Source organism: Heloderma suspectum, chromosome 3, assembly GCF_057233095.1.
Source record: "Heloderma suspectum isolate Gila_16-S chromosome 3, 16-S_ref, whole genome shotgun sequence".
NCBI classification, from domain to species: Eukaryota; Metazoa; Chordata; class Lepidosauria; order Squamata; family Helodermatidae; genus Heloderma; species Heloderma suspectum.
Window position 1 is genome coordinate 240,616,430 of NC_139460.1, and position 22,470 is coordinate 240,638,899.

General features: G+C 41.7%; 2 protein-coding genes across 3 annotated transcripts in view; both read right to left on the reverse strand.

Annotated features, from left to right (window-relative positions):
- The window catches only part of LOC146350943 (uncharacterized), a 351,952-nt gene that overhangs the window by 161,326 nt on the left and 168,156 nt on the right, over nt 1-22,470 (reverse strand). The gene's annotated exons all lie outside the window — the stretch shown is intronic.
- LOC146350946 (scavenger receptor cysteine-rich domain-containing protein DMBT1-like) overlaps nt 1-22,470 on the reverse strand; it is a 61,379-nt gene that overhangs the window by 27,597 nt on the left and 11,312 nt on the right. The window contains exons 4-15 of one of the 2 annotated variants that reach the window (XM_084845977.1): nt 21,638-21,785; nt 20,097-20,281; nt 17,742-17,777; nt 15,476-15,502; nt 14,093-14,128; nt 12,749-12,775; nt 11,366-11,401; nt 9,594-9,626; nt 7,694-7,723; nt 3,543-3,563; nt 2,783-2,936; nt 586-776 (exon numbers count right to left, since the gene is read on the reverse strand). In XM_084845977.1, coding sequence (XP_084702103.1) covers nt 586-776; nt 2,783-2,936; nt 3,543-3,563; nt 7,694-7,723; nt 9,594-9,626; nt 11,366-11,401; nt 12,749-12,775; nt 14,093-14,128; nt 15,476-15,502; nt 17,742-17,777; nt 20,097-20,281; nt 21,638-21,785 — 924 coding nt within the window. The remainder of the gene's footprint in view (nt 1-585; nt 777-2,782; nt 2,937-3,542; nt 3,564-7,693; nt 7,724-9,593; nt 9,627-11,365; nt 11,402-12,748; nt 12,776-14,092; nt 14,129-15,475; nt 15,503-17,741; nt 17,778-20,096; nt 20,282-21,637; nt 21,786-22,470) is intronic. The other variant, XM_084845978.1, reaches the window with a different exon arrangement.

Sequence of the window (22,470 nt, forward strand, 5' to 3'; positions counted from 1 at the left end):
TAATCTAGAGATGGCAAAATCTGTTCAGAAATGAGGTGGCCAAATTTACATATTACACCAAATGATGCCAAGCAGACTGCAAAGAGGTCCAAGGTGATTTCTCCCAAGAGAACTGGGTGAATGGACAACACAGTGGCACTGTGTTTCAGTGTAGGAAAGTCCAAGTGGCTGCACTTTGGAAGAACAACAACAACAACAACAACAATCCTAGGTTTATATTAATAATGATGCCATCTGGACTAATGATGTCTGATCAGGAAAGACAGCTTTAGGGGTGCCCAAGGGCCAACTCCAGTGTTGCCAGGGCCACACATGCGCATGCACAAATACATTAGATGTCACACACACACACACATACACACACACAGGATGGGATGGGGAGACACACATGCACCACTCACTACAACAGCAACAGGCTTTCAAGCCATCTTTGTATGTTTCTCACAATGCTGCACTAGATAGATCTTCAGTCAGGCAGAATGTTTCTAAAGTAATTGTTTACGGAGGATGAATAAAGGGGATTTCATGAGGGTAGCAGATAGAATATCTTTTGGTTAATGGGTGACTTAAACATTCCTATTTTACCTTGTAAAGCAGTATAGTAACGAGCAGTAAATGCCGATCCAGCGTCATATGAATGTCTGTGTAACACAACAGTCATTACGTTTGAAGTTGATCTAAAGAGACGATTGGTAAAAGCACAAATTCTTGCAAGTTCTCTTGATGAACCCTTGCTCCCATCGTAGATTGTAACATAGTCGCTATAGCAGTTCACACTGTAGAGGCAAATGTAGGTTTTATTATATATTATTCATAAAACATATTAAGGGTGCAATCCTAAGGGAATCAGGTGAAAACTCTCCCTTCTTCCTTCAACACTGACATCCAACTACACCCATATACTTGACCAGCAGGAAGAATGGACGGACCTGCACTCTCCAGTAATGCCATACTGACTCTATACTGAGCGTTAGCAAATGTATTATTGCCTCTGAGTTCTGAAAGTGGAGTGGCTGAATAGAACACAGATTACAAAACCTAGTGTTTGATTACAGAATCCACAACAAAGGATTCATGACACTTTCAAACATCACATAGAGCAGCAGCACAGCACCTGCCGAGGTCTGGGTGACCGAATTTATTAGATTTCATTTTAATCTATCTGGAATATGAAAGCTTCATAGGATCATACGAGGCTGCCTTATACTGAGTCAGACTATTGGTACATCTAGCCCAGTATTGTCAACACTGACTGACAGCAGCTCTCCAAGGTTTTTGGCAGGGATTTTCCCAGCTAAACAGGAGATGCCAGGAATATGCCATAATACTCTCCAATTTTTCCTGGGTTCATTGCCAGGGTAGACATTTTACAACAGTAAATCATGTTGTATCTAAACCTCAAGCTTTTAAAAGTTAAAACTTGGCATTGTATCCAATGCATGTTCCTGAAAGGGCATTTTTATGCAAGGCATTTATCGAGCGTTAGTGATTGTTCACTCATGGAAGTTCACGGCTAATTTTCATGATGTCATCAACCTCCTGTACATCTGTCGTTATTTTCTAGGTTTATTCCGCCATTTTAAAAAATGCAGAAAATGCAGTAACAACCCCCCACCCCCAGGCCAAAAAACACATCAAAGAGGTGGTGTACTTCAAAAATTACACAACATTCTAGAAATCTTGCAGCACTATCTACTAGCTATATAAATGAAACATATAGAACATGCCCACAGAGTGACCAGGAAAAACAAGGGGGGAAGTGTTGTGTGTACTGTGCCCATTACAAACCCGCAAAGACTCCGGAAGATGAAGCCCTGGTAAGATTGTGGGATTTTTCCTTAATGTAGAGAGGCTCAAAGACATCTTGACTGTCATGACTAATTTTCCCTGCAAAGCACAGCCACATCACAGAGCTGGGTGTGTTCTAGGGTATGTTAGCAATCACAGGGCCATGATGAGGCCCAGTAGAACTTGTCAATGCTCCTCATGACTTTGACTGTGCACCTTAAAACATGCCCGAGATCAGCCTTCCCGTACCTGTCGCCATCCAGATGTGTTGGCTGGGAATTATGGGCATTGTATTTGTAGTGCTGTTGCATGGAGAAGGATTAGGAGCAGAGAAACAACAGGCAAGGAAGGGGTGAGATATTCCCCTTGGGCTCAAGGGGAATAATGGGGAATAATGGGCTCAAGTTACAGGAAGCCAGATTCTGGCTGAACATCAGGGAAAACTTCCTGACTGTTAGAACAATACGACAATGGAACCAATTACCTAGGGAGGTGGTGGGCTCTCCCACACTGGAGGCATTCAAGATGAGGCTGGACAGCCATCTGTCAGGGATGCCCTGACTTGGATTCCTGCATTGAGCAGGGGGTTGGCCTCGATGGCCTTGTAGGCCCCTTCCAACCCTACTATTCTATGATTCTATGATTTCCCTGTGCGTATCTCCATTCAGAATTCCCTAGCCCAGTCCCAAGTGGCCTTTCATTTTGAAAACCAGAATTGGGGTTCATGGCAGGCATTTGCAGGAAGTGTTGGTAGCTCCTTACTTTCGGATAAATGTGTATGAGTTTGATTTGAAAGGTTCTGAATTTTAGCTGGGTCTTGCTGATTCCGTTCTTAAAGAAGTATCCTCCTGAGTGATTCTGGCCATCAAACTTGATTGTTATAGATGTGGAAAATTATTATGGATGGAAACATTTTAGTTGTTGCAAAAAAACCAGGCCAACTAATTAATCAATGAAGCATACTGAGAAAATTATGGTAATGCCAAATACTTACTTGTTGTTAACAAAATAAAACTGTAGGAATACAATTTCATGGGGTTCTGCTTGAATTTCCCAGATGCACTCTAGCATCATGCTCTTTCCAGGATAATAAGGACTATAGATAAATCCAGATGGGTCTGAGAGGATTCCACCACACCGAATATTTTCTGAACAACACAGAAGGAAAATGCTGTAGAGCCATGCTCAACTGCCATTTTGTACAAATTGTCATAGAAATAATATCCTCTACCAACATTTCTGCCCCATTTCAGATCTTTCTCCAAACCCCAGGCAAGTATGAATAAAAATAAATAAAAATAAATAAATTAGATATATAAGATCCAGTCTCTCAACAGTCTAGTTAGCCATTGTGCATGAATGATATCTATTAGAAATTTCAATACGAGTTGTGAAAATTCAGTACCCCTCAAGACTGGATCTTCCTGGATTTAGGAATGTGTGGGAGTGTTGCTGAGAAATTGTATGCGAAAGCAAAATAGTAAAGAGACATAGAAGAAAAAGAATGGACATTTCCTTGCGACCTTTCACATTTTTTTAATGAGCATTCCATGTCTGCTTTGCATTATGACTCGCCTTTTTTGGAACATTTCTCATCAACGCTCACACACGTTCCTAAATTCAGAAAGACCCAATCCTGAGGGATACTGGATTTTCACAACTCTTACTGAATTTTCTAATAGATATCATTCCTGTATAGTGGCTAACCAGAAAGATTCAGTCTTGGGATGTAAAAAGGAAAGCACAGGACTCACCAGTAGATGAAGCAGGAGTAGCTGTTCATAAAGAAAAATGAACATTGATAAGCAAATGTAAATATCACTCATACTAATTTATCATTAATATTATTACTCTGTTAAATGACCATTAAAGTGTATTATGACTTACAAAAAGTGCTGTTAAGGAGTTACAATGTAAAGACATAGTTTACGAATTCTCTCAACACTATCAGAAGTGGGGGTGGAGGAAGTATGAAATACAAACCACTATAAACATATTACGGCAGATCAGGCAAATGGTTCATATTTACATCACCTTGCCCCTGCTGCTCAATTAGGAAATTCTAATCAAATGCCTCCAAGAGAATTCTGGAATTAAAAATGAGATCCCAGTGCCTAATACAACCCAGGTTAGCCTTCTGGCCCAAGGGTAGTTAAAATGTCTCTTCTCTGAGTTTTTCCAGATAGAGTCAGTAGTACCAGTACCTTCGAGATAGATCATTAGCACCCTCTGCTGATTAGAAAAGAATCCAGATAAGGAGGTGCCAATGTTAAATTTAGTGCTATGACTTTCACTTAGCAGGGGACCATAAAACAAGTAGCTACATAATAAAGCCAGATAGGCCATCATGTAAGTGACCACTCGCCTCATCCCAGATCATAAGTCTAATGAAATATGCACAAATGATGAGCTTACAAGACACCATGATATCAAGGAAATATGTTTGTGTCAAAAATATACGTGTAAGTAACATGTCAAAGAAAGCTAAGATGTTTGTATAAGTATGTTATTATATGCATTAATATCGAAAAGAAGCTTCAAAATTTGATAATCTTATTTAGGCATATGAAGATTTAAAGTAGAAATGTTATCTTTGGAATTCTTAGATAAGAAATATAAATTGGAGTTTGACCATATTTTATAGCATCCAAAAAGTATATAAAAGAGACTGAGAACACGCAGCATTGGAAGCTATCCTTTAGGATCAGCTTTCCTTAATGTGCAGCCTGTAGAATCAACCTGGTAAGCTTGATATTGATTATTGTTGAGAACTGGTAAATGTACTCTGCTTAGAAGCTTGCTTAGAATGATGTTAGATATTTAATGTATTTGAATATGTGCATGCATAAGCTTTTGCATTATGCTAATACTTTGTAGAAAAAAGAGGGGGAAAAAAACTTGCCTGAGAGAGTGTTTCTTAAGAAATAGAATTCTGTGTCACCCATATCAAGAGTGAAGTATTAAGATGGCTCAAAATTGTATCTGGTTTTAAGAGAAATCTGACTGTATACACAGTGGACAGGTAATCAGTGGTTATCAACGTACTGACAATATAGTTAGAATCTCTGGGCATATGCCCAGAATGCCATGTATTACCTGGTTTGGAGCATTCACACCCAACTAGGCAAATCCACATTCAGAACATTCCATATGCAGTTTTCTTTTCTGGATCAGAACTGTGACCAGTAGATCACAGTCCAGATGCCAATCCAGATGCACATCTACATAGCAATGTGCATTCAGACACATGCCAGTCAATGCAATCTCCATTCATACTTCAGAGTGTATATGAGATGTACATGGAGAGTCCTTACTGGTATCCTTCTGGACTGCCTAGAAGGACTTGGACTGAGGGGCACAGCTTTCATATTGGTTCTGTTCCTACCTGTCATATTAGTTAATAGACAGTGATGCCAGGGCATTCCTGCCCTGGACAATGGGAATTGTCCTTTGGGATGCTACAAAGTTCTATTGGTTTCTCATGCTGTTTAATATGTATATGAAGTTGCTGGGAGATCACAGTTCAACATCAGTATACCTCCCCTTGGGTGGAAATGACAAGTGTAGCATCTGTTTCTTCCCAGGATTCTGGGACTTGGAGTACCAGTCCTCAATGGGAAACAGTGCTCTGCTGTGGCCATGGGTGCACCTGCCACTATCTATCACCACTTGATTGATTCTGAACGCAGGGAGATAGTTAGCCTGTCAGATTCAGGAGAGGAGCAGCCAGAACTGGGGGAGGCATTTTCACAAGCCAGTTCAGATATGGGTAGGCATGCTTCTCAGGTTACCAACTCCCAGATGGGTGGGCATGAAGCTAGCTTTCACAAAACCCCTTGGGCCCCTCTTTCCTTAAGCACTCTCACACACACAGAAAAGGAGAGGCTTCAGTCTCACGCCTTTAATTAATTGTTCGCAGGTTCATTACAGATGCAAATCCTCGAAGACTCTCTGGCTGCAAAGGAATGCCTCCAGGGGATTTAAATGGGATCACCGAAAGTTGCCTGCAGTTTGAAACGGAGGCAATCTGGCTAGGCCTGCTTCTCGTGTGCTGCTTCCCTGCATAGCCTCTTACGCTTTGCTAACCGGTTTGACCGTTTGCGCTCTGCCTCGACGTTTCCCTCTTAGCTCTGCGCCGCCACCTCGCATCTCTTAGGTCACAGTCCTCAAGCCCCTCCTCCTTCTTCTCGCTGCTTCTCACAGAGGGGGGTAAGGAGGAAGCTTCATGCCTGCCCATCTGGGAGTTGGTAGCCTAAGAAGCACGCCTACCCATATCTGAACTGGGCTGTGAAAAAGCTTCCCCCAGTTTTGGCTGCTCCTCTTCTGAATCTGAGCTGCTATCTCCCTGTGCTCAGAATCAATCCTGAGACCACCTTCCCTTGCTACAAGGTAAATTTCTGGGCCTTGTGGAATTCATTGGAGATGGATGCTTTGCAAACACCTTCAAGCCTTTGTGAGCATTCACACTGAATGCTCACAAAGGTCTCAAACTTTTGTGAGCATTGATTGGAACACTTGCAAAGGCATTGCTTAATTCAGGGCAAGGAATGCGAGTCATCCTATGATCTGCCCTATGTGGTTCTTCCCTTGAAGATTATTCATGAACTGCAACTGTTCTAGACTGCAGTTGATATATTCCTTACTAAGACTGGCCATAAGGACCATATTACCGGGCCTAGCCCAAGACATTTTTTGTCTGAGACAAAGAATAAGATGGCACCCCCTCCCATTCTATGTACAAAAGACAACTGGATACTGGACTGGCAATTGAATCTTTCTTCAACACTGATCATGGGACAGTGTCCTCAATCACACACAAAGGCATCAGCCTACCTTAGGGTCTGCAGGGCAGGCCCATGGCACACAGCTCTCTCCTTTAACACCTGGTTGCCATTTCCCAGCATTTGCTGCCTGAGGGGATGTCCTCACTCTGCCTAATAGTAGGGCTGGCCCTATATATTACAATGTCATTCAAACGCCCCTGGGTGGTAGTTGGTATCTGTGCTCAGTTGATTGTGCTGGTTTCAACTTTTGAAATCCTGGCTGATCCAGATCCTAACTTCTTGAAAGATTACCCTTCTCCCATGTATCCCTTGCCATCCACTAAGATCTTTTGATGAAGCTCTATTAGAAATGCCTCCAAAGTCTGACATAAACCATAGGGCCTCAAGAGCCTCGGTTATGAAACTCCATGCCAAAATAAGTCCATCTAACCAGGTCTCTCTCCAGATGAAAACTGTTCTTTTTTCTAGAGGGCATACTTTGCTGGAATCTTAACTCTTGCTGCTATTCCTTATCAGACTGCGATTGTTTTAATATTTTTCCTCAGTTTTACAGTTATATGACTGCTCTACGTTGATGTTTTAATGGCTCCATTCAATTTCAGTGGAAATTGTTGTAAAAACACTGGTTAAAAAGAGTATATACATTAAATGTTGCCATCTGTCTAACTGTGTAGATGGGAAAGTAAATCTTCATCCACATGCTTATTCCATGAATTGCAAGTAACAGTCTTGTGGTATGCAGCTCTGGCTGGATCAGAGACAAAAGCTACCAGTTAGGAAATGAGAGGTATTTTGAGACTCTGTTCTGGTGGTGTTCAGCATGGCCATTGGCCTGTTGGCTGAAATGATGGAGACATCAACCAATGCATTTGGAGGGCACTGGGCTCAAGAAGGTTGAGATAGACAATTTCTCACAGCTACTGTATTTACATGCTAGCTAACTGCTGTCAAGGGTGTTTTCTATTTCAGTGGGATCCTCTTCACTGTTTATTTATTATTCCTTGTTGACTTAGCACAAATAAAACACAATGAATTTACAACTGAATGTTTGAGAGCCTGCTTCTGAATGATGAATATGCTTTACACCTTTAAAAATAGGAAAATTTAGAATGTAGACTTACTGGTGGTCATCATAGGAGCTGAGGAAATTTCTGATGAGAAAAACAAAAGCTGTAAATCTTTGGGAGTAACTTTGAACAAAAACTCAAAGTAAATTACATGTAAGAAGTTAAATTGAATACAAATCATTTTAAAACTCACACACACACACACACACTCAATTTATCATCAACTGACAGACACCAGAGGCTTCAGTCTGTGTTTGGAATGTTAGAGCTTCATAACACCATCAAAAAACAAAGGAGGCCTCTTTCAGTTAATTACCTGCAATTTTGCAGAACATTGCAAATGTCCTTTTACGACGCAGGGATTGTATTGAGCTCTATCCATTGTTTTGGCCAGCCATGTACTAGAGTGAAACTAGATATCACCAGCTCCCTGATTTATCCCAGTTTTTTCCAATCTGGTACCCTACAGATTCTCGGATTACAACTTCCATCAGCCCCACTCAGCATGGGCAATGGTTAGGGATGGTGTTATAGTCCTAAACATTTGGAGGGCACCAGGTTTGGGACAGTTGCATTATCCTAATTTTGTTCTTGTTGTAACTTACTCTCCTCTTTTCCAAACTTTGTATGTCCCTTCCCAACAAACTTTAATTTCTTTATTCTCTATTCACTCATCCCTATTTCATCTCTGGTTTACCCTTCAAATAACTCATTTCCCCTCCTTTCTCCTCTGTTTACTGAATAAAGCTTTCTTCTTTCTGTAGTTCACATGCCTCTCATTCTGTACTTTTAAAAAATCAATGTGGTAAAGTTTTCTTTGAGACTTTGCTTGCTGCTTTCATCCATGTTCTCATGTGCCAGCACATGCTTGGACATGTAAGTGTAACTTTGGCAATGTATATTCAGTGGGGTTTGCAGCTCATCCCAAATCAATTTTCTCTTCATAAAATGGGAATAGTAGTACATCTCAATTCTATACTGAGTTAAATACTTAACTCAGGAAAAAGAGTAAGTAACAACACATGGCAAACCAAAGTGGTGTTTACCACATATAAGTCTGAAACAAAATAAAACGTTTGAACTTTCCTTCTCCCTCCATTCCAGCTTCATCACATTCATTTGTACATTCTCTCTCTGTCTCTGTCTCTCTCTCACACACACAAACGTGTAAAAGATATTTTGTCAATCAGATATTTATCGTCCATTGCAAGATCTAGGCATCTTGAAGGTTTTATCCATGCATAGTGCTTTTCTTGAACTATGGTTACAGATTATGCTTTCTGCCATGTTGGATTTGTAATCTGAATCAGATGAAGAATGTAATTCATTATGTACTGAAATGTCCCTTATATGATGGGCCAAAGAAAAACCTATTGAGTAACAATTTGTTTCAGTTAACTTGTTCTGATCAACAAATCATCTTTGAACTAGAGGCCTTTCATCCTTTTGTGACCTATAGAACAACCCTGTATGCTTTATCTACACTGACACTCCAGAAAAAGAAATGGAAAAGATAAGGGTAGTTAGTGTAGGAGACTCCTAACTAGATAACAGACCCTTTTAGTTCAAGTTAGCATTTTATTGTACCGTTTAAATTATTTCATTTATTTTTAATTATTTTTTCCCATTGCAACCCATAGACATTCTGTATGGAAACTCTACCTGGAAGTTGTAAAGGACAACGGTTAATACAATAAAGTCGCTGTTGATTATGATGATGATCTTTGTTTGCATTCCAGAATCAAGCTGAAGATCTTCAATAACTATGCTCCCATTACATTTCTAATATTTCCCTATATGATGTGTTCCTTTATTTGGTAGCTACCCATACCCCATGCTAGCACCAGTCTCCCTCAGCATTAAAAAAAATCAAATGCTGGAGCATTTGCACTTCGAATCCACTCTTCTGCCACATACGGCCTGCATAAAAGAATAAGTGAGGAGGTGACATTACCTATTGGCTGAGGATGTGTTGTGGCCTCCAGTTCTATAACCAAATAATAACATCTTATAGAATGATGACTATTCTGGAAAGAATTAACACCTCAGTGATCTGCAGATATTGAGATTCAACTAATATTATTTATTCTTCAAAAGGATCACCACAACTATATTTCAACCATAACATCAGTGAAAGATGTTTAAAAAATTGCCAGTTTGCACTAGTGTTTCTATGCTAAAGCAAAACTGAAGATGGCAGGGTGAGGGGAGATGCCATTTTCTACTTAGAAAAGTAGAATCAGTCCTAAAGAGCTGCCCCGTCAGTTTCATGTAGATGTTAGGGTATTTGGGGTGGGTTAGGGTATTTAAAAAAAAAAATTTTATGGTAAAATTTTATTGTTTTAAATTGTTTTATGGTGGGTTGTACATCGCCCAGAGTGGCTGGGTGACCAGTCAGATGGGCGATTAATAAATTTAATAAATAAATAAATAAATAAATGTTAAACAGCATAGAAGATAAGATGGACTTTGTGGAATCGAGGGACAGAAAGGGGGGAAAGAGTAAGAGAAATATTGCAGCAAATACCATTTCACTGAAACCAAAACTGTGCATTGAAACAATGCAGTTAAATACGTAGCAAACGATGTTTCTTACCTGGGGAAGTGAATACCGTTCCATGCACAGCATCAAAGAGTTGAAGCCCCCTAACCAGCCACCCCAACCTGATTGCCCACAAGGGGGAAAAAATGCTTCTATGGTTCCTGCCACAGAAGCCTCTATCCTAAAGCATCCCCAGAGCATTCTAGGAAGCTAGCAGGAACCGCAAGCACTGCTTCCTAGGACTCTCCAGGGACACTCTAGAAATGAGGCATGGTAGGAATCATATCTGCTGTGTTATTTCCGTCATTCTTTCCACCCTTCTTTTACTCTCATATTTTCCACAATGTTGTTTATGTATTTGTTTGTTTATTAGGATATTAGAATACATTCTACAGTGCCTTGTTTAGAACATATAGGCGCTGTAGAATATGTGTAGCCTTATTGGGGTGTGGTCCTCCATATACTATTAATTGGAATTGGGGCCACCAGTGGTTCCATTCCTATCTGATGTTCCATTTCCAGAAGGTGGTGATGATGGGACACTGCTGCTCTGTCCCATGATTCTGCAAAGCCCATCTGATCCCCCATGTTGCTTGACATCTACATCAAACTGCTGGGCAGCTCTTTAGGGGATTTGATATAAAGGGAATTTGATACCTCTGAATATTTTCACCCTTTTGTGACCTATAGAACAACCCTGTATGCTTTATCTACACTGACACGCCAGGAAAAGAAATGGAAAGGATAAGGGTAGTTAATGTAGGAGACTCCTAACTAGATAACAGACCCCCTTAGTTTAAGTTAGCATTTTATTGCACTGTTAACGTTATTGTATTTAATTTTTATTATCTTTTCCCATTGCAACCCATGGAAATTCTATATGGAAAATTTACCTAGAAGTTGTAAAGGACAACGGTTAATACAATAAAGTCGCTGTTGATTATGATGATGATCTTTGTTTGCATTCCAGAATCAAGCTGAAGATCTTCAATAACTATGCTCCCTTTACATTTCCAATACTTCCTTATTTGAGGCGTTTCTTCGTTTGGTAGCTCTCAGCCCTCCATGCTAGCACCAGTCTCCTTCAGCATTAGAAAATCAAATGCCAGAACACTTACCCTTCTAATCCACTGTCCTGCCCATATATAGCCCACATAAAAGAACAAGTGAGGTGGTGACATTACCTGTTGTTGGCTGAGGATGTGTTGTATGCTCCAGTCCTGTAAACAGAATAGATAATAATAACACCGGATAGAGTGACGAATATTCTGGCAAGTATTAACGCCTCAATGATCTGCAGATATTGAGATTCAACTAATTTTATTTGTTCTTCAAAAGGGTCACCACAACTATATTTTAGCTATAACATTAGTGAAAAAGAAAAAAGAAGGGGACGGCAGAGGATGAGATGGCTAGATAGCATCACCGATGCAATAAATATGAACTTGAGCACACTCCGGGCGAGAGCGGAGGACAGGAAAGCCTGGCATGCTATGGTCCATGGGGTCACGTAGAGTCGGACACGACTTAATGACTGAACAACAACAACAAATCCAAAACTGATATCGCAATTGCCCAAACTGCGGGAATTCTAATTCAGTGTCCAGATAGCCGGCAACTCTGGCTAGGGGTTGTGGGGGTTATAGTTGCCTTAAGACCTTTTAACAAAATTAAAAGTTTAGGATGTGGAATTACTAGCAGCGTATGCAGGAAACATGGTCTCTGTAGCATCTGAAAAAAACACCTATGTTGGATAGATTTTGTGCAATCTTTAAATATTTGGGCAGTAATGTGCTCAGTCAAGTGGCCCATCACATCCCACATAATGCAATGTACGTTATCACAAACAATGTGTTTTATTCCACATAGGAGAATTTTGGCATAAACATGTAGTCAGGAATATATAAGAAACTTTAAGCTGACAAAGTGATGAAAGTAATACAAAAAGGCAATATACAGAACTGGATTTGGGGAAATACCCGAGAGCCGTGTTGGGGTGGTGGAGGCCACACATATGCGTGGACACACCACTCACACTCACCTCAACAGCACATATCTTTGCCTTGTGGCAACAGCATCTGTTCCATGCACAGCATCAAAGAGTTGAAGCCCCCTACCCAGCCACCCTAACCTGACTGCCCACAAGGGGGAAAAGATGCTTCTATGGTTCCTGCCACAGAAGCCTCCATGCTAAAGCATCCCCAGAGCATTCTAGGAAGCTAGCAGGAACCGCAAGCACTGCTTCCTAGGACTCTCCAGGGACACTCTAGAAATGAGGCATGGTAGGAATCATAGAGCCTGTTCCTAGAGTGTTTCCTTCCTTTCTCCCCTTTTTCTCAGTGACAGCAGATGCTGTCGGTCTGAGTGTTGCCATCAGTCCTAAAGAGCTGCCCCGTCGGTTTCATGTAGATGTTAAACAGCATGGAAGATAAGATAGACTTTGTGGAATCGTGGGACAGAAAGGGGGGAAAGAGTAAGAGAAATATTGCAGCAAATACCATTTCACTGAAACCAAAACTGTGCATTGAAACAATGCAGTTAAATACGTAGCAAACGATGTTTCTTACCTGGGGAAGTGAATACTGCAGTTGTTTCTGGGGAGAAAAAAGACAAGAAGAAAGAGCAGTATTATAGTGAAGTCCATTCCTTTTTCCATTATAACATAATTTGTTTTTATCCTTAGAGGTCTACGATACGTGACACACATTTTGAGGGCAATAAAGGGGGATTGCAGCAAACAAGGATGCTCCCATCAAAACACGAGATGTAAAAGTTATTCCACCAGCTACAGTTACACATCAGCTCAGTCTTTGACAGAGCATTTGGTCCTTAGTTCTGAACGTGCCATGGCAGATGCAGGCACCACAACCAAGTGATTAAAAGACCTGTGCAGTGTTTTTGCCAGAAACAACTGCAGTCTTCATATCCCCAGGCCCATATAAGAAATGTTGGTTCCTACAAATTAAACTATATTGGTTTAATATTCGCAGTTTTGGTTTTAATGAAAATGTATCTGCTGTGCTATTTCCGTCATTCTTTCCACCCTTCTTTTACTCTCATATTTTCCACAATGTTGTTTATGTATTTGTTTGTTTATTAGGATATTAGAATACATTCTACAGTGCCTTGTTTAGAACATATAGGCGCTGTAGAATATGTGTAGCCTTATTGGGGTGTGGTCCTCCATATGCTATTAATTGGAATTGGGGCCACCAGTGGTTCCATTCCTATCTGATGTTCCATTTCCAGAAGGTGGTGATGATGGGACACTGCTGCTCTGTCCCATGATTCTGCAAAGCCCATCTGATCCCCCATGTTGCTTGACATCTACATCAAACTGCTGGGCAGCTCTTTAGGGGATTTGATATAAAGGGAATTTGATACCTCTGAATATTTTCACCCTTTTGTGACCTATAGAACAACCCTGTATGCTTTATCTACACTGACACGCCAGGAAAAGAAATGGAAAGGATAAGGGTAGTTAATGTAGGAGACTCCTAACTAGATAACAGACCCCCTTAGTTTAAGTTAGCATTTTATTGCACTGTTAACGTTATTGTATTTAATTTTTATTATCTTTTCCCATTGCAACCCATGGAAATTCTATATGGAAAATTTACCTAGAAGTTGTAAAGGACAACGGTTAATACAATAAAGTCGCTGTTGATTATGATGATGATCTTTGTTTGCATTCCAGAATCAAGCTGAAGATCTTCAATAACTATGCTCCCTTTACATTTCCAATACTTCCTTATTTGAGGCGTTTCTTCGTTTGGTAGCTCTCAGCCCTCCATGCTAGCACCAGTCTCCTTCAGCATTAGAAAATCAAATGCCAGAACACTTACCCTTCTAATCCACTGTCCTGCCCATATATAGCCCACATAAAAGAACAAGTGAGGTGGTGACATTACCTGTTGTTGGCTGAGGATGTGTTGTATGCTCCAGTCCTGTAAACAGAATAGATAATAATAACACCGGATAGAGTGACGAATATTCTGGCAAGTATTAACGCCTCAATGATCTGCAGATATTGAGATTCAACTAATTTTATTTGTTCTTCAAAAGGGTCACCACAACTATATTTTAGCTATAACATTAGTGAAAAAGAAAAAAGAAGAGGACGGCAGAGGATGAGATGGCTAGATAGCATCACCGATGCAATAAATATGAACTTGAGCACACTCCGGGCGAGAGCGGAGGACAGGAAAGCCTGGCATGCTATGGTCCATGGGGTCACGTAGAGTCGGACACGACTTAATGACTGAACAACAACAACAAATCCAAAACTGATATCGCAATTGCCCAAACTGCGGGAATTCTAATTCAGTGTCCAGATAGCCGGCAACTCTGGCTAGGGGTTGTGGGGGTTATAGTTGCCTTAAGACCTTTTAACAAAATTAAAAGTTTAGGATGTGGAATTACTAGCAGCGTATGCAGGAAACTTGGTCTCTGTAGCATCTGAAAAAAACACCTATGTTGGATAGATTTTGTGCAATCTTTAAATATTTGGGCAGTAATGTGCTCAATCAAGTGGCCCATCACATCCCACATAATGCAATGTACGTTATCACAAACAATGTGTTTTATTCCACATAGGAGAATTTTGGCATAAATATGTAGTCAGGAATATATAAGAAACTTTAAGCTGACAAAGTGATGAAAGTAATACAAAAAGGCAATATACAGAACTGGATTTGGGGAAATACCCGAGAGCCGTGTTGGGGTGGTGGAGGCCACACATATGCGTGGACACACCACTCACACTCACCTCAACAGCACGTATCTTTGCCTTGTGGCAACAGCATCTGTTCCATGCACAGCATCAAAGAGTTGAAGCCCCCTACCCAGCCACCCTAACCTGACTGCCCACAAGGGGGAAAAGATGCTTCTATGGTTCCTGCCACAGAAGCCTCCATGCTAAAGCATCCCCAGAGCATTCTAGGAAGCTAGCAGGAACCGCAAGCACTGCTTCCTAGGACTCTCCAGGGACACTCTAGAAATGAGGCATGGTAGGAATCATAGAGCCTGTTCCTAGAGTGTTTCCTTCCTTTCTCCCCTTTTTCTCAGTGACAGCAGATGCTGTCGGTCTGAGTGTTGCCATCAGTCCTAAAGAGCTGCCCCGTCGGTTTCATGTAGATGTTAAACAGCATGGAAGATAAGATAGACTTTGTGGAATCGTGGGACAGAAAGGGGGGAAAGAGTAAGAGAAATATTGCAGCAAATACCATTTCACTGAAACCAAAACTGTGCATTGAAACAATGCAGTTAAATACGTAGCAAACGATGTTTCTTACCTGGGGAAGTGAATACTGCAGTTGTTTCTGGGGAGAAAAAAGACAAGAAGAAAGAGCAGTATTATAGTGAAGTCCATTCCTTTTTCCATTATAACATAATTTGTTTTTATCCTTAGAGGTCTACGATACGTGACACACATTTTGAGGGCAATAAAGGGGGATTGCAGCAAACAAGGATGCTCCCATCAAAACACGAGTTGTAAAAGTTATTCCACCAGCTACAGTTACACATCAGCTCAGTCTTTGACAGAGCATTTGGTCCTTAGTTCTGAACGTGCCATGGCAGATGCAGGCACCACAACCAAGTGATTAAAAGACCTGTGCAGTGTTTTTGCCAGAAACAACTGCAGTCTTCATATCCCCAGGCCCATATAAGAAATGTTGGTTCCTACAAATTAAACTATATTGGTTTAATATTCGCAGTTTTGGTTTTAATGAAAATGTATCTGCTGTGCTATTTCCGTCATTCTTTCCACCCTTCTTTTACTCTCATATTTTCCACAATGTTGTTTATGTATTTGTTTGTTTATTAGGATATTAGAATACATTCTACAGTGCCTTGTTTAGAACATATAGGCGCTGTAGAATATGTGTAGCCTTATTGGGGTGTGGTCCTCCATATGCTATTAATTGGAATTGGGGCCACCAGTGGTTCCATTCCTATCTGATGTTCCATTTCCAGAAGGTGGTGATGATGGGACACTGCTGCTCTGTCCCATGATTCTGCAAAGCCCATCTGATCTCCCATGTTGCTTGACATCTACATCAAACTGCTGGGCAGCTCTTTAGGGGATTTGATATAAAGGGAATTTGATACCTCTGCCTTTCCTTTTCATTACATTCAGGAGAGGTGGTGGACTTCCTCAACAGCTCTCTGGAATTGATAATGGGCTGTAGGACGGGCAATAAACCGAAGGTCAGTCCCGATAAAGTGATGTTCTGTTGGTTGGTGCAGAGTAGCCCCCCCATGAGGTGGGGTGAATCCCCCACCTCAGGCAGCAGATCAGAAGGGGCAGTGGATTGAGCCACCCCCCACTGGCATGCAAGCAGAAAAGATGAGGAAGACAAGCAGCAGCAGGCAACAGTGGCAGTGAGGGAGTAGGCTGACTGATTTGGGGGGACATTGAGGGTGTCTTGCCCACAGGGCCCCCAAAACCTGGAGCCAGCACTGATTTGGCAAAATACGTATATTCAATAGGTTTGCACCTTATCCCAAGTCAATTTTGTCTTGATAAAATGGAAATGGTATGTCTCAATTCTGTACTAAAATAATTCAGCAACTCAGGAAAAGGGGTAAGTAACAACATACGGCAAACAAAAATGGAGTTTAGCACAGAGAGGTCTGAAAGGAAAGGAAACGTTTAAAGTCTCCTTCTCCCTCCATTCCAGTTTGATCATATTCACTTGTACGTGCGATCTCTGTTGCCACCCCCCCATGTAATAGATATTTTGTAAAGCAGATATATCTTTGTTTGTAAGATCTATATTTCTTGACATTTTACACTTGCATAGTGCTTTTCTTGAATGATGGTTCCAGATTATGCCTTTTGCCATGTTGGATGGCAGAAACAAATGGGTTCCTATCTCCCAACAGATCTGTATTTGTAGTCTGAATCAGACAAAGAATATAATTCATTATATACTATAATGCCCCTTATATGATGGGCCAAGGAAAAGACTACTGGGAAACATTTTGTTTAAATTAACAACTTGTTCTGATCAAGAAATAATCTTTTTTTACTAGAATATTTTCACCCTTTTGTGACCTATAGAACAACCCTGTATGCTTTATCTACACTGACACGCCAGGAAAAGAAATGGAAAGGATAAGGGTAGTTAATGTAGGAGACTCCTAACTAGATAACAGACCCTCTTAGTTTAAGTTAGCATTTTATTGCACTGTTAAAGTTATTGTATTTAATTTTTATTATCTTTTCCCATTGCAACCCATGGAAATTCTATATGGAAAATTTACCTGGAAGTTGTAAAGGACAACGGTTAATACAATAAAGTCGCTGTTGATTATGATGATGATCTTTGTTTGCATTCCAGAATCAAGCTGAAGATCTTCAATAACTATGCTCCCTTTACATTTCCAATACTTCCTTATTTGAGGCGTTTCTTCATTTGGTAGCTCTCAGCCCTCCATGCTAGCACCAGTCTCCTTCAGCATTAGAAAATCAAATGCCAGAACACATACCCTTCTAATCCACTGTCCTGCCCATATATAGCCCACATAAAAGAACAAGTGAGGTGGTGACATTACCTGTTGTTGGCTGAGGATGTGTTGTATGCTCCAGTCCTGTAAACAGAATAGATAATAATAACTCCGGATAGAGTGATGAATATTCTGGCACGTATTAACACCTCAATGATCTGCAGATATTGAGATTCAACTAATTTTATTTGTTCTTCAAAAGGGTCACCACAACTATATTTTAGCTATAACATTAGTGAAAAATAAAAAAAATCCAATTTTGAAGTAGCATTTTTAATCTAAAGCAAAGGTGAAGGGAAGGGGACAGGGAGGGGGAATGAAAACATTTAAATAAGGTAGCAGCTTTCATAAGCGCCCCCATGTGACAAGAAGGGCAGCTTGTCTGGAGCCTAATGACAATTTTCTCCTTAAAAGATCAGCAGAAATAGTTTGTGAAGGACACAAACCCTCTTCTGATCGTCAGGACCAGCACACGTAATGCATATGGGGAGGGTGGGGATTGCAGAGCTGTCTGCATTCATTCAGGGGAGATGGGCTGGGCATTCTTCAAGTTTACAGGGGTACTTTGTTTTCCACTAGGATTGTGAGGTCCCCCATCCACAGGCAGATGCAAAATACTGGCACAGGTAGACCAGGAAATTGTGTTTAATACCAGAGCCAAGCTCACAAGTTGTTTTATACAAAAACCCATTCCTGATTCCATACCCCCTCCCTGAGTTTTTTCAGCAAACCGAAATGAGTGGCAGGGGGTGGGGGGGAGGTTTTTAACTGTTGCTGTTGGCAGACACCTGGGTGTCAGAAATCCTTGCTGATTCTCTACCACAAATCACCCAGAGATCTGCCAGTAGCACTGGCCCCCTCGTGTGGTGGGATGGATCCCCTTCCTCAGGCAGCAGCGGAACACCAGCAAATTGCACACTCCACCCCCCACACCGCCAGGAGGGCCTAACCGCGGCACAGTCTCTACTTCCCTTTTCCACCACCGCTGTAGTGTCTCCCAACACCCCCTCTGTCCCTACCCACCCGTTGCCACCACCTGCCCTGAGGATCCTCTCCTGGTTGGCTACTTACTTCAGTGCACTTGCGAGGGGCCCAATGAGATTGTAGTGACTTGGGAGAGGGGATTTAGTCTCTCCCCCACCCAATTTTGAGCCCCAAATTCCACCTCCTGCACTGGGGTTGAAAAAAGAAACAAATGTTTCCATGCTTCTTCTTTTAACCGCCTGCAGGGGACGAAGTGTTAAATTTCAGGCTGAAAACAGGAGGGGGAGGATTAACCCCCCCCCCGAAACACCACAGTTCCAATCCAAATCAGGCTCATGCACACTTAAACTATTTTGGCCACCAGAATGAGCCGACTGGTGGCCGAGCTGTCCGAAGAGCCACGTCAGCCAGAAAAGTGGCCAGCTGGCTCTCCAGAGAGGTGGCCACACTGAGGTGTGGTTCTGAAGGGGTCTTTCCCTTAGAGGAAGTGGGATATCCCTGGAGGGAGGAGGGATATACTTGGAGTACAGGCAATCTTCAGGGACTGCCCTCCTCCCACAATGCCGGACTCGAAGGAAGGTCCCCCAGAACCAAGCATTTGGGCGGCAGCGCCTCCCTGGAGGAGGCTCAGCCACTCTGCAGAGCGGGTGGCGGTGGCAATGGAGTATGTAGGGAGCCAATAGGTAGGGAAGAGGGAGACAGGTGGGGCAGGCAGGAGGAGACGGGCGACGGGCCGGATGCGGGTGAGGAGGGATACAGATGTGGCGGGCAGGGGGAAACAGGCAGAGGGGAGGAGGGAGACTGACACGATGGGGGGAAGGGAGGAGGTGGGGGCGGTGCACTGGCATGTGTGCTTCCCCACCTCCGGAAGCAGCAGAGTTTGGGCCAGCCCTGCAGGCTCCCTGCTGCCAACGCCTGCAATGCAGTCTGCAGACAGGGCTTTGCCTGTATACAAATTGTTCATGCAGGGGCTTGTCCACTCCCCACGGCCTCACACATGCAGGGTTCCAACACTGATTGTCTGAATAGGGCCGTCAGACAGCCTGTTGTATCAGCTCGCTGCTTCCCGTCCAAAATGGCTGAAAGGCAGTTGTGCAATGCATCTGCATCCTGGCAATGAACGAAGCGATCTACTGGCTAAATAGTTCCGCTCATTTCTGGGCCTCTCTGATGTGAGGTGGGGGTAATTCACTCTCCTGTCATTGCTTTTTTTGTGACTTAGTCCTGACTAACTTTGGCTGGATGGGAGTCCCTATATTTTAAACCTGACTAATCCAAAAATGAGATTGCAATTGCCAAAACTGCTGGAATTCTAATTCAGTCTACCCAAAGAAAAGAAGCGAGACTATACATTTTAAGTTGAAATGCAAGCAAAAATATTACATTGCAGAGAAAAAAATGGAAATGTCCTGTAATTACCTCCTATATCATAATAGGCAAAAAACCCTTGGCCTGTGTTAAGAGAGTCTCTGTGTAACAAAACCTTCATGGTGCCCGAATATGAAATGTACGTCGAAGTGGAACCGCTGCATACTCTCCCAAGTTCTGTTGATGGACCTACGTCTCCATCATAGATATCAATATATTCATGCGTGCAGTCCAAACTGCAGAGATAAAAGTGCATATTAATCATACAACATGGAGCAAAGATACATTATTAAAGGCCAGAGCTCTTGAGCACCCTCCCATTCAGACATTTTGAAGTATCAGGTGGTGACTGCACTTTCTCCTCACATCCATAACAGTGCAATCCTATGTATATCTACTCAGAAGTAAGTCCCAATGACAGTGGGTTTTACTCCCAGATAAGTGTATTTAGGATTGTTGCCTTAAGGAATACATTATTTTTTTAATCATCTGTCTCCGCCCCCACCTCCATCCTTGCAAAGGAATATTCATTATCTATAACTTACAATCTGTACGTTGCATGCTATTATTTGACTATGTGAAATACTTCCATAGAAATTAGAATCTCATAGAACTGTTTGGCTGTTGATCCCCATATAAATAAATGTGAACTAAGTGAACTAAGTATATGGGAGTGGTGATTTAAAGTAATTCACATAATTTGACAATTGTTTCTAAACATGTATTCTAATCGAGTGTTAAATTTTCTGACAGGTTATCACTCATATGCAAAAGTTTATTTTTCTTTCTTTTAATTGAATATATTCAGTTCATGGAAGGTGTTCTTTTGTTTGGGAGATATTCATTGCCTTTCTTCAAAACTGTACTGCAGAATGTTTAGTTGATCTATTGTGAAAATGCAAGTTTAAAGATTCATAACAAAGTGTTTGAGAATCGTGCTGGCAATATTTGTTTTGGCTGAAAAGAACTCATTGGTGAACTAGTAGGAAAAAAAATGGAACTTTGCAGTATGAATATGGACCCAGTAGTTAGAAAAGAGACCACCCTTTTATGCAAAGCCATATGGAAAGACTGTATTTGGTTGTGATCCCCCCCCCCATATTACTAATGAACAGCTTAAAAAAATTATTGTCTGCCTTATAATTAGAATAAAACAAAACATGTTAGAATGGTTACAACTAAAAACTGTCTTTGTCTGGTAGGATTACAGATATGAATTCTGCCTATATTTTTCTTTGCTTTCCTAAACAAAATGATCAAAATAAGCAAAAGTTTAACTTGTTCTGATTCATTACATATGAGTTTGTAGGATCAAAGATAAGGTATTGCAGCAAACCACTATATTGAAGGAGGGATGGCATTGTCAGACATGAGGAATTATTATACAGCAGCCCGTTTTACTCCCTTACACCAAAGGTTAGTCAGAGTAGAAGACTGACCAGGAGGGGTTGACTGGCCTGTTGAAAAATTGGATATTGATGAACAGAAAAGAAGGGTCAAAAGGATCTTCCCTTTTAAGATAACTGTTTCAAAAGTAGAAACTAGATGCCGTCAGCAGGCCACATTGAATGATATTCAATAAGAGTACTTACGACAAATAATCAAGGGTTAGCTTTATAGGCAAATACTCTTTGGATTGGATTGTCCAGAGACACTGAACAATGTTTCTACCTCCATCATAATATGGGCCAGAAAATGACCAAGATGGCTCTGTGAAAGTCTCACCACATCCATAGGACTCTAAGAAAAGGTAAAACAAAACACTGATTATATTATCAGTTTAACAATGTGTTTTTTAAAAAACACACACGCAAGGTATCAACCTTATACCATGATGACCCAGTGACTGATTCCCATCAGGACTAAATGTTTGTGGGCCCACTTTTTCATACAGACACCTGCAGCACCAGGCGTGCTGTGGCTTGCAAAACTGGCCACTTTTTTGGCAAGTGGCTAATGAGTCAGATCAGGTGTAGGCAACCTGGTGCCCTCCAGATGTTTTGGACTACAACTCACATCAGCCTCATCCAGCATGGCCAACAGTGAGGGATTGTGGGGGTTGTAGTTCAAAACATCTGGAGGGCACCAGGTTACCTACCCCGAAACTTCAGCTGGTCCAAAATAGGGCAGCAAGATTGTTAACAGGGACTGGCCAGCAAGCTCACATTATGCCAGTACTTTTTCAGCTGCACTGGCTGCCAGTCCATTTCCGGGCCCGATTCAAAGTGCTGGTGTTAACATTCGAAGCCCTTAACGGCTTGGGGCCAGGTTACCTGAAGGGTCGCCTCCTCCCATATGTGCCTTCCCGGACCTTAAGATCATCGTCAGCGGCCCTTCTCCGCGAGCCCCTGCCAAAGGAAGTGAGGTGGGTGGCTACTAGGAGGAGGGCTTTTTCTGCTGTGGCACCCCGGCTCTGGAACGAGCT